Genomic DNA, 13,086 nt, shown 5'->3' with positions numbered 1-13,086 from the left:
AACAAGTTGTTTTCGAAAATCACAAAATGGTCTAAAACGTCTCCAAATGCGATTGGAAGCTATTCTTAGCACTTTGATGTTTTTATGTTAACAAGTTTTTTCGAAAATCACAAAATGGTCTAAAATGTCTCCAAATGCGATTTGAAGGTATTCTAAGCACTTTGGTGTTTTTATGTTAACAAGTTTTTTCGAAAATCACAAAATGGTCTAAATTGTCTCCATATGCGATTTGAAGCTATTCTTAGCAGTTTGGTGTTTTTATGTTAAAAAGTTTTTTTCGAAAATCACAAAATGGTCTAAAACGTCTCCAAATGCGATTTGAAGCTATTCTAAGCACTTTGATGTTTTTGTGTGAAAAGTGTTATCGAAATGCTCAAAATGGTCTAAAACGGTTTATAATGTGATTTTAACCACTTTGATGTTTTTGTGTAACCAAGTTTTTTCGAAAATCACTAATTGGTCTAAAATGTCTCCAAATTCGATTTGAAGCTATTCTTAGCACTTTGATGTTTTTATGTTAACAAGTTTTTTCGAAAATCACAAAATGGTCTAAAACGTCTCCAAATGCGATTTGAAGCTATTCTAAGCACTTTGGTGTTTTGTGTGAAAAAGTTTTGTCGAAATGCTCAAAATGGTCTAAAACGTTTTTAAATACGATATTAAGCTATATTGTGGTCTTTGATGTTTTTGTGTGAAAAGTGTTATCGATATGCTCAAAATGGTCTAAAACGGGTTATAATGTGATTTTATCCACTTTGATGTTTTTGTGTAACCAAGTTTTTTCGAAAATCACAAATTGGTCTAAAACGTCTCCAAATGCGATTTGAAGCTATTCTAAGCACTTTGGTGTTTTTATGTTAACAAGTTGTTTTCGAAAATCACAAAATGGTCTAAAACGTCTCCAAATGCGATTGGAAGCTATTCTTAGCACTTTGATGTTTTTATGTTAACAAGTTTTTTCGAAAATCACAAAATGGTCTAAAATGTCTCCAAATGCGATTTGAAGGTATTCTAAGCACTTTGGTGTTTTTATGTTAACAAGTTTTTTCGAAAATCACAAAATGGTCTAAATTGTCTCCATATGCGATTTGAAGCTATTCTTAGCAGTTTGGTGTTTTTATGTTAAAAAGTTTTTTTCGAAAATCACAAAATGGTCTAAAACGTCTCCAAATGCGATTTGAAGCTATTCTAAGCACTTTGATGTTTTTGTGTGAAAAGTGTTATCGAAATGCTCAAAATGGTCTAAAACGGTTTATAATGTGATTTTAACCACTTTGATGTTTTTGTGTAACCAAGTTTTTTCGAAAATCACTAATTGGTCTAAAATGTCTCCAAATGCGATTTGAAGCTATTCTTAGCACTTTGATGTTTTTATGTTAACAAGTTTTTTCGAAAATCACAAAATGGTCTAAAACGTCTCCAAATGCGATTTGAAGCTATTCTAAGCACTTTGGTGTTTTGTGTGAAAAAGTTTTGTCGAAATGCTCAAAATGGTCTAAAACGTTTTTAAATAAGATATTAAGCTATATTGTGCTCTTTGATGTTTTTGTGTGAAAAGTGTTATCGATATGCTCAAAATGGTCTAAAACGGTTTATAATGTGATTTTAAGCACTTTGATGTTTTTGCGTAACCAAGTTTCATCGAAATGCACAAATTGGTCTAAAACGTCTCCAAATGCGATTTGAAGCTATTCTAATCACTTTGGTGTTTTTGTGTTAACAAGTTTTTTCGAAAATCACAAAATGGTCTAAAACGTCTCCAAATGTGATTTGAAGCTATTCTAAACATTTTGGTGTTTTTATGTTAACAAGTTTTTTCGAAAATCACAAAATGGTCTAAAACGTCTCCAAATGCGATTTGAAGCTATTCTAAGCACTTTGGTGTTTTTATGTTAACAAGTTTTTTCGAAAATCACAAAATGGTCTAAAACGTCTCCTAATGCGATTTGAAGCTATTCTAAGCACTTTGGTGTTTTTATGTTAACAAGTTTTTTCGAAAATCACAAAATGGTCTAAAACGTCTCCAAATGCGATTTGAAGCTATTCTGTACACTTTGATGTTTTTATGTTAACAAGTTTTTTCGAAAATCACAAAATGGTCTAAAACGTCTCCAAATGCGATTTGAAGCTATTCTAAGCACTTTGGTGTTTTTATGTTAACAAGTTTTTTCGAAAATCACAAAATGGTCTAAATTGTCTCCATATGCGATTTGAAGCTATTCTTAGCAGTTTGGTGTTTTTATGTTAAAAAGTTTTTTTCGAAAATCACAAAATGGTCTAAAACGTCTCCAAATGCGATTTGAAGCTATTCTAAGCACTTTGATGTTTTTGTGTAAAAAGTGTTATCGAAATGCTCAAAATGGTCTAAAACGGTTTATAATGTGATTTTAACCACTTTGATGTTTTTGTGTAACCAAGTTTTTTCGAAAATCACTAATTGGTCTAAAATGTCTCCAAATGCGATTTGAAGCTATTCTTAGCCCTTTGATGTTTTTATGTTAACAAGTTTTTTCGAAAATCACAAAATGGTCTAAAACGTCTCCAAATGCGATTTGAAGCTATTCTAAGCACTTTGGTGTTTTGTGTGAAAAAGTTTTGTCGAAATGCTCAAAATGGTCTAAAACGTTTTTAAATACGATATTAAGCTATATTGTGCTCTTTGATGTTTTTGTGTGAAAAGTGTTATCGATATGCTCAAAATGGTCTAAAACGGTTTATAATGTGATTTTAAGCACTTTGATGTTTTTCCGTAACCAAGTTTCATCTAAATGCACAAAATGGTCTAAAACGTCTCCAAATGCGATTTGAAGCTATTCTAATCACTTTGGTGTTTTTGTGTTAACAAGTTTTTTCGAAAATCACAAAATGGTCTAAAACGTCTCCAAATGCGATTTGAAGCTATTCTAAACATTTTGGTGTTTTAATGTTAACAAGTTTTTTCGAAAATCACAAAATGGTCTAAAACGTCTCCAAATGCGATTTGAAGCTATTCTAAGCACTTTGGTGTTTTTGTGTTAACAAGTTTTTTCGAAAATCACAAAATGGTCTAAAACGTCTCCAAATGCGATTTGAAGCTATTCTAAACATTTTGGTGTTTTTATGTTAACAAGTTTTTTCGAAAATCACAAAATGGTTTAAAACGTCTCCAAATGCGATTTGAAGCTATTCTAAGCACTTTGGTGTTTTTATGTTAACAAGTTTTTTCGAAAATCACAAAATGGTCTAAAACGTCTCCAAATGCGATTTGAAGCTATTCTGTACACTTTGATGTTTTTATGTTAACAAGTTTTTTCGAAAATCACAAAATGGTCTAAAACGTCTCCAAATGCGATTTGAAGGTATTCTAAGCACTTTGGTGTTTTGTGTGAAAAAGTTTTTTCGAAAATCACAAAATGGTCTAAAACGTCTCCAAATGCGATTTGAAGCTATTCTAAGCACTTTGGTGTTTTGTGTGAAAAAGTTTTGTCGAAATGCTCAAAATGGTCTAAAACGTTTTTAAATAAGATATTAAGCTATATTGTGCTCTTTGATGTTTTTGTGTGAAAAGTGTTATCGATATGCTCAAAATGGTCTAAAACGGTTTATAATGTGATTTTAAGCACTTTGATGTTTTTGCGTAACCAAGTTTTTTCGAAAATCACAAAATGGTCTAAAACGTCTCCAAATGCGATTTGAAGCTATTCTAATCACTTTGGTGTTTTTGTGTTAACAAGTTTTTTCGAAAATCACAAAATGGTCTAAAACGTCTCCAAATGCGATTTGAAGCTATTCTAAACATTTTGGTGTTTTTATGTTAACAAGTTTTTTCGAAAATCACAAAATGGTTTAAAACGTCTCCAAATGCGATTTGAAGCTATTCTAAGCACTTTGGTGTTTTTATGTTAACAAGTTTTTTCGAAAATCACAAAATGGTCTAAAACGTCTCCAAATGCGATTTGAAGCTATTCTGTACACTTTGATGTTTTTATGTTAACAAGTTTTTTCGAAAATCACAAAATGGTCTAAAACGTCTCCCAATGCGATTTGAAGCTATTCTAAGCACTTTGGTGTTTTTATGTTAACAAGTTTTTTCGAAAATCACAAAATTGTCTAAAACGTCTCCAAAAGCGATTTGAAGCTATTCTGTAAACTTTGATGTTTTTATGTTAACAAGTTTTTCGAAAATCACAAAATTGTCTAAAACGTCTCCAAATGCGATTTTAAGCTATTCTAAGCACTTTGGTGTTTTTATGTTAACAAGTTTTTTCGAAAATCACAAAATTGTCTAAAACGTCTCCAAAAGCGATTTGAAGCTATTCTGTAAACTTTGATGTTTTTATGTTAACAAGTTTTTTCGAAAATCACAAAATTGTCTAAAACGTCTCCAAATGCGATTTTAAGGTATTCTAAGCACTTTGGTGTTTTGTGTGAAAAAGTTTTGTCGAAATGCTCAAAATGGTCTAAAACGTTTTTAAATAGGATATTAAGCTATATTGTGCCCTTTGATGTTTTTGTGTGAAAAGTGTTATCGAAATGCTCAAATGGTCTAAAACGGTTTATAACGTGATTTTAAGCACTTTGATGTTTTTGTGTAACCAAGTTTCATCGAAATGCACAAAATGGTCTAAAACGTCTCCAAATGCGATTTGAAGCTATTCTAAGAACTTTGGTGTTTTTATGTTAACAAGTTTTTTTGAAAATTACAAAATGGTCTAAAACGTCTCCAAATGCGATTTGAAGCTATTCTAAGCACTTTGGTGTTTTTATGTTAACAAGTTTTTTCAAAAATCCCAAAATGGTCTAAAACGTCTCCAAATGCGATTTGAAGCTTTTCTAAACACTTTGGTGTTTTTATGTTAACAAGTTTTTTCGAAAATCACAAAATGGTCTAAAACGTCTCCAAATGCGATTTGAAGCTATTTTAAGAACTTTGGTGTTTTTATGTTAACAAGTTTTTTCGAAAATCACAAAATGGTCTAAAACGTCTCCAAATGCGATTTGAAGCTATTCTAAGCACTTTGGTGTTTTTATGTTAACAAGTTTTTTCGAAAATCACAAAATGGTCTAAAACGTCTCCCAATGCGATTTGAAGCTATTCTAAGCACTTTGGTGTTTTTATGTTAACAAGTTTTTTCGAAAATCACAAAATTGTCTAAAACGTCTCCAAATGCGATTTGAAGCTATTCTGTAAACTTTGATGTTTTTATGTTAACAAGTTTTTTCGAAAATCACAAAATTGTCTAAAACGTCTCCAAATGCGATTTGAAGGTATTCTAAGCACTTTGGTGTTTTGTGTGAAAAAGTTTTGTCGAAATGCTCAAAATGGTCTAAAACGTTTTTAAATAGGATATTAAGCTATATTGTGAACTTTGATGTTTTTGTGTGAAAAGTGTTATCGAAATGCTCAAATGGTCTAAAACGGTTTATAATGTGATTTTAAGCACTTTGATGTTTTTGTGTAACCAAGTTTCATCGAAATGCACAAAATGGTCTAAAACGTCTCCAAATGCGATTTGAAGCTATTCTAAGAACTTTGGTGTTTTTATGTTAACAAGTTTTTTTGAAAATTACAAAATGGTCTAAAACGTCTCCAAATGCGATTTGAAGCTATTATTTATTTATTTATTTTTATTTTATTTTATGTCTTTAGGCACTGTGGCCAAGGATTACCAATAGTGAATTAATCACTGTCCTATCAGATAGGTGGTAATCCCCCTGATACAGAGGCTATTGTGTGAACCAGTTCACCGGGGTAACCCCCTACTCTTTTTCGAATAATGAACTGGGTTCTTTAAAGTACACACATGTTATAACTGTGTACACTGGACCTACGGTTTATAGTCCTTATCCGAGAAGACTTGTTCCACCACCAGAACTAGGAGCGAGTCGGCCTCGAACCCTTGCCGATGTTGTTGTTGGCTCTTTAGGTACGATAAACGGCGCCCCTGCCTTAACCGCTCGGCCATATTCTAAGCACTTTGGTGTTTTTATGTTAACAAGTTTTTTCGAAAATCCCAAAATGGTCTAAAACGTCTCCAAATGCGATTTGAAGCTTTTCTAAACACTTTGGTGTTTTTATGTTAACAGGTTTTTTCGAAAATCACAAAATGGTCTAAAACGTCTCCAAATGCGATTTGAAGCTATTTTAAGAACTTTGTTTTTTTTATGTTAACAAGTTTTTTCGAATGTTACGGGCTTCGCATGAGTCCGAGCGGTTTACTTATGTAGTCATATAGGAGAAACGTCCGAGCGGCTTAATATTTAAAGTTATCAGACAAAGATGAACATCAAAAATGCATTAAAGTTAAAGTAAGTATATTTCTTTAATGAACAGGCCCTCTTGCTGACCTGTGTCTGTTCACCTTCATACCAAAACTAAAACTAAACTTAAAAAATATCATCTTAACTATTTAAAAAACCCACTCTGACTTCTGATTGGCCAACAATATTCCAAGTAGTTTGATAAGTTAGCCTTTTTCAAAAATTGAGACAAAATTACCGTTAACTTTGTCTGGGGCTTTTTTCTAGGCCACATGGTACCATATGATATGTGTAACTGTAAGAGGAGTAACTAAAGGTTACTGGATAATAACCTCTTTAGCATGAGTTATTATCACACCCCCCTACTGCATAAAAGAGTGTGTCACTCTTCTAAAAATAGTATGTCCTTAACTATAGTACTTAATAACTAAACCAATATAATATGAGAATATAAAACTGAAAATGTTCAAAGTAGTTTCAAATGTTTAGCTTGCAGTATTAAAATTAAAAATGCATTGTTTATAATTTCTACTGCTACATCATCAAAATGTAAAGTTCATTGTTCAAGTTATTGTTCATCAATGGTATGGTGTCCACTGTGTTAAATTTAACTTCAAAATCATAAAGTGTTCTGCAGTTCTGCAAAAATCACGCTGTCAAAAGTAAAATATCAATCAAATTAATTACATAAAAGTTTTTCTTCAATGCTCCTCATTTCACTGTTGCACTGCTGTCAATCATAAATGTAAGAGTTCATAAACAGGTCACAGTGTTCAAAGTTTGTATAAAAGAAGATGATGGGGTTAATGGTCACATTCATAACATTTTATGGCAACAGTTCGAGATGCACTTTATGCTTAATTCTACATCTTAAATAATATAATATCATAATAAAGCTGTACTACAATACAGTAAAGTGTCTAATACCAAGTGTAAGTTGGTAGTACATATAACCTTCAATATTGTGAAGTGCTCTGGCCAATTGTTAGTTGGTGATGCTAAATATAATCTTTACTGACAATACAGATATTATAAATTTTTTTTTTTTTTTTTTTTAACCAATTTTACACAATTTTTATAATGGTCACAATATATATAGATTCTTTGTGAGAATCATTTCGTTTGTATCTTAATACTTAATTTTACTATATAAAGTGGGATTATTTGTGATAATCCTTATAACATACACATTTTGGTCTGATGAAGCTTGTGTACTCACTTAACTATAAATTAAAATAATGCGATGTACCGTATGTTCCCTGAATTACTAACATCGACGTGACAAACTGTCAGCATTGGTGTTTGTTATACCTTTGCGGTATTGTATATCAAAAGTAAATTGTTGTAGAGTCATTGACCATCTCATTAGTCTATTATTTGAATGGCGGGTATTGTCAAGCCATTTCAACGCTTTGTGGTCAGTTATAACTGTAAATTTGTGCCCTTGTAAGTAATATCGTAACTTGTTAATTGACCATACTATAGCTAAACATTCTTGTTCAGCAACTGAATAATTTAACTCATTGGGCAACATCCTTCTACTAAGGTAAACAATAGGATGTTCATTACAATCAGTATCTAACTGGCTTAAAACAGCTCCAATTCCTGTTTTCGATGCATCAGTTTGTAGTAAAAATGGTTTATCAAAGTTTGGTGCTCTTAAAATGGGGTGAGCAATAAGCTGAGATTTTAAATCTGTGAATGCTTTATCACACTCAGGCGTCCAATTTACTCTCTTAGGTTCGGCTTTTTTAGTCAAGTTTATCAAGGGTCTTGCTATGTCATCATAGTGTAGAATAAACTTCCTATAATACCCTGTCAATCCCAAAAATGACCTGACATTCTTCTTAGTTTGAGGGGTAGGGAATTTCTCTACCGACTCTATCTTATCTAACATAGGCTTTATTTGGCCATCCCCTATGGTATGTCCAAGGTAGTTTACAGTGCTGTTAGCAAATTTCGATTTAGATGGCTTAATAGTAAGACCAGCTTCTGAAATTTTACTTAATACAATATCTAAATGATTTAAATGATCTTGCCACGTATTAGAGAAAATCGCAATATCGTCAATATATTGTCTGCAAAATGCGGAACATCCCATCAACACAGTATCAACTAGCTTTTGAAATGTCGCACTAGAATTCATCATACCGAACGGCATGACCCTATATGCAAACTGCCCAAAAGGTGTCACAAATGCTGATTTTGCTTTAGCTTGCGGATCTAGAGGTACCTGATAAAATCCCTTAGTCAAATCTAGGGTTGAGATATATTTAGCTTTAGCTACTTCATCAAGTATCTGATCTATCCTAGGAATAGGATAAGGATCAAATTCAGTTATCTTGTTCAATGCACGGTAATCAGTGCACACGCGAATATCACCGTTAGGTTTTGGTACAACGACAATAGGAGATGCATATGCACTAGTTGACCTCTCAATGACCCCTAGACTCAACATACTGTCCACCTCTTCTTTGACTTTTGTCATCATTGAATGTGGTGTCCTGTAAGCACGTTGTCTGATTGGTGTTTCATGAGTAGTTTTTACTGTATGTGTAAGTACATTAGTTTTTCCAGGCACATCAGAAAATGTCTTAGTATGTTTCTTAAGTGTATTGGTTAGTTCCCGTTTTTGTTTTGTAGAAATGGAGTCTGCAATTTTTATATCTTTCCATGTTTGTGTTTGTTTATAGGATGGACCTATACTGTCATCAAGAAATTGTGTTTCGAGATCATAATCAACAGGCTGAACAAGTGATTCATTGCCTATTTCTTGAATTACCCCAGTTACACAGTAACATTGAGATATTTGCCGAGCGTCTTCTTGTGTGTACCATTTTTTGATTAAGTTAGCATGTATAATTCTATGAGATTTACGTTTATCAGGCATATGTATTTCATAATCCACCTCACCAACCTTTTTAGTGATTTTATATGGACCTTGCCATTTCGAATCCAACTTTCCCGCGCCTTCTGGGAGGAAAATTAAGACCTCTTCACCGACTTTATAGTGTATATCTTTTGCAGTTCTGTCGTAATAAGATTTCATTTTCTGTTGCTTTTTCTGTTTAGTGTGATTTGCACTAGCCATCCATTTAGTTAAGTTGTGAGCTATCCCTAACAAGTGTGAAGGTATGTCTGTTTGAGTGTTCTCGCCAAGGAATCCTTGCTTAATTAAGCTTAAGGGACCCCTTATTTGTCTACCATATAGTAAGTGAAATGGTGAATATCCTGTGAATTCACACGGTACTTCTCTATAAGAGAATAACAGCAATGGAATATACCTATCCCAGTTTTCTCGTTGGACATGAGACAGCGAATTTATCATAAGTTTCAGTGTACCTATAAAACGCTCCGTAAGTCCGTTAGTCTGTTGGTGATAAGGTGTAGTAGGAATTTTCTCAATTCCCAATTTTTTGCATAGTTCTACGATAATTTGAGACATGAAGTTGGTACCTTGGTCATGAATAATTTGACTAGGTAAACCCACTCTCGAAAATACAGTGATTAAACTCTGTGCTACAGTTACCACGGTTTGATCGGGTATTGCAATGGCTTCTGGATATCTAGTTGCATAGTCGCACAATACTAAAAGATATCTATTTCCATCCTCTGTAACACAAAATGGACCTGCAATATCTATTCCAATTCTTTTAAACGGAATATCAATGATTGGTAATGGTCGCAATAGTTGTTTTTGTTTCTTTGTTTTTGTCAAATACTGACATTGAGGACATGTTTTACAATGTTCTCTAACTTGATGGTTTATTCCAGGCCAATAAAAATGTTGGGTTATCCTATCCTGTGTCTTTTGGACACCTAGATGTCCAGTTTTGTCATGAGCTATATTTATAATGTGTTCTCTGTACTCCTGTGGTACAACTATTTGGTCATCGATTTGTTTGCGGAAACGTGTCTGTGGTTGGCATTTTCTCATTATAATCCCATTTTCTTTATAAAAACAGACATCTTGATCTTTTGTGCATGATTTATCTTTTACCTCACTTCGAATGAATTTCAATGTTTCATCTTTTTCTTGTAGTTTTATCAAGTCTTTAATGTCGCTGTGCAACAAGGATTTTGCCTCTGGTGTGTTTGGCAAATTGTAATCAAGTGATTCTTTGAAATTAAGTGCCACATTTTCTGATGTTGTTTGATTTTTTTCAAGATATTGTCTAATACAATCCTGAGCTTTTATTTCGGGCAATACACGAGTTTGTGCTCTAGTAACTACTAGTACATCTTTTGGTTTGTCCCATTTATTTTCTGGGTCTAGATCATTGCCCAATAGACCATCACTACCAAGGCCTTCTATTACACCAACGATAACTTTGGTAGTAGGTATTTTTTCTGTGGTAATATGTACCTCAGCGGTAGGAATTTCTATGTTAGTGCGGCCTTTGCCTCGGACTAAGGTATACGAACCTGTGAGACTCTTTTGGGGAATAAACTGTTTATCAATCAATGTAATTGACGATCCTGTGTCTCTCAAAAATGTTATGGCTTTACCCTCAAGTATACCATTAATTAAGAAAGCTTTGTTCAAAGGCTCAGTCTTTGATGAGCCACTATGCACTGTGATGCACTTTAAGGAATCGTGCGGTCGTTGATTTTTTTGTCTTTGATTTTGATTTTGCCGACCTTGTGTGTTGCTAAATCGGGGAGGTTGTTGAGGAATAAATGGCCTGTTTAATGAATTCAGATCTTGCTGATAGCTAGCATTAAAGTTTGGTCTGAATTGATGCTGATTTTGTGGATTTGTAGCCGGCCTGTTAAATGCACTGTGATTTGGTGCAGAAGGAGGCGGGTTAAACCTTGGCCTGTTGTAAGTCGGTCTGTCAAACCTTGGTGGTTTGCTATTGTAGGGCTGCGGTCTGTAATGACTATTTGTGCCTATTTGCTTATTATTTAGCTTATGGCGTTGCCAATAATTAGGTATTATGCTGGCATACTCCTCCGCCTCTCTGGCAAAGTCAGCTGTATTTAATACTTTCTTTTGAAGTAAATGCTGGCGCATATCATTGGGAATGTTCTCTAAAACCTGTTCGCGTATTATCAATTGCGAAATACCTGCCGCATCATCAGCCGCAATGCCAGAGTATCTCACCAAACAATCAAAATTATGCCCAACCTTTGTAATGTAGGAACGTATGCTTTCATTGTCATTTCGCTTTAAGTTCCTAAATTTTTGTCTGTAATGTTCTGGGGTCAGTTGAAACACTTCCAGTATCGTACATTTTAGGGTTTCGTAATCAAAATTTTCGTCCATGATGGTATTCATGGCGTCTCGAGCCTTTCCCTCAATGCATTGGGAGATGCGTCGAACCCAAGTGGATTCCTCCCATTGTTCCCTTTTAGCATAACTTTCGAATGCCGTAAAATAAGCGTCAGCATCGATATTATTAGTTAGTTTTTGTTTATATCGATCTATTTTTGTGGAGGCATATGAACTTGTGGTGCTATGACCATCATTACTCTCTCGTTGTATTTGAGCTCTTATAGTTTCAACATTTTCGTCTCGTGCTAATGTCTTATTTGCAATCTCTCTATCATATTCAATCTTTTTCCGTTCTAATTCTAACTTTTCTTTTTCCATTTCGATTTTTTGATAGGCCAACCAATCATGCATGTGCATCAAAATCATTTGACCCCCAATTTCTACAGAAATTTTATCAAGTACCATATCCGGAATGTCGGTCTCGTTACCAGTATTTTGAGTGGTTTCAGGTATAGCTGGTACAACAGTACTATTTTGAGAAGCAGCCTGAGAAGTTTGTGCTTCATCGGTATTCATTATGGAACTTTGTTGAGATCTTAAGATCCTACTTGACTTATGTTTAGGCATTAATGTACTTATACAATATATAATGACTATGACTTAAGACTTAGTAAGATATATATAACAAAACTTAAACTATAGTGCATCACAAACTTTTACCACAAAATGAAAAATGTACCTTTAACTTGGAACTCATTGATGATATTGACAGAAAGTTTTCCTTCCCTTTGTGTTTCTGGCATGAAAACAATGTCATCCACAATGTTGGTAAAGTCTTGTTTCAGATCAAAATTCAAGTCAAGCAAATCCATAAAAAAATTTGTGAAGTGGTCCACCACAGCACAGTTCGTCTAATGTTAATAGTAACGGGTTAAAAACGTTTCCAGCACCGCTGCCACCATGTTACGGGCTTCGCATGAGTCCGAGCGGTTTACTTATGTAGTCATATAGGAGAAACGTCCGAGCGGCTTAATATTTAAAGTTATCAGACAAAGATGAACATCAAAAATGCATTAAAGTTAAAGTAAGTATATTTCTTTAATGAACAGGCCCTCTTGCTGACCTGTGTCTGTTCACCTTCATACCAAAACTAAAACTAAACTTAAAAAATATCATCTTAACTATTTAAAAAACCCACTCTGACTTCTGATTGGCCAACAATATTCCAAGTAGTTTGATAAGTTAGCCTTTTTCAAAAATTGAGACAAAATTACCGTTAACTTTGTCTGGGGCTTTTTTCTAGGCCACATGGTACCATATGATATGTGTAACTGTAAGAGGAGTAACTAAAGGTTACTGGATAATAACCTCTTTAGCATGAGTTATTATCACATCGAAAATCACAAAATGGTCTAAAACGTCTCCAAATGCGATTTGAAGCTATTCTAAGCACTTTGGTGTTTTTATGTTAACAAGTTTTTTCGAAAATCACAAAATGGTCTAAAACGTCTCCTAATGCGATTTGAAGCTATTCTAAGCACTTTGGTGTTTTTATGTTAACAAGTTTTTTCGAAAATCACAAAATGGTCTAAAACGTCTCCAAATGCGATTTGAAGCTATTCTAAGCA

At 33.6% G+C, this 13,086-nt stretch overlaps 1 protein-coding gene across 1 annotated transcript; it reads right to left on the bottom strand.

The window, feature by feature from the left end:
- Positions 1 to 7,507: 7,507 nt before the first annotated feature.
- LOC140039357 (uncharacterized) lies at positions 7,508 to 12,034 on the bottom strand. Its single transcript, XM_072084962.1, has one exon. The coding sequence runs from the start codon at positions 12,032 to 12,034 to the stop codon at positions 7,508 to 7,510; it is 4,527 nt and encodes a 1,508-aa protein (XP_071941063.1).
- Positions 12,035 to 13,086: the final 1,052 nt, after the last annotated feature.

Source organism: Antedon mediterranea, chromosome 2, assembly GCF_964355755.1.
Source record: "Antedon mediterranea chromosome 2, ecAntMedi1.1, whole genome shotgun sequence".
NCBI lineage: Eukaryota > Metazoa > Echinodermata > Crinoidea > Comatulida > Antedonidae > Antedon > Antedon mediterranea.
Note: the sequence above shows the minus strand (reverse complement) of the source record. Positions and strands in the feature narration are given on the sequence as shown.

Bases quoted from the DNA above. Each gene is read 5' to 3' on its own strand.
- LOC140039357 (XM_072084962.1), bottom strand. From the start codon at position 12,034: ATGAATACCGATGAAGCACAAACTTCTCAGGCTGCTTCTCAAAATAGT.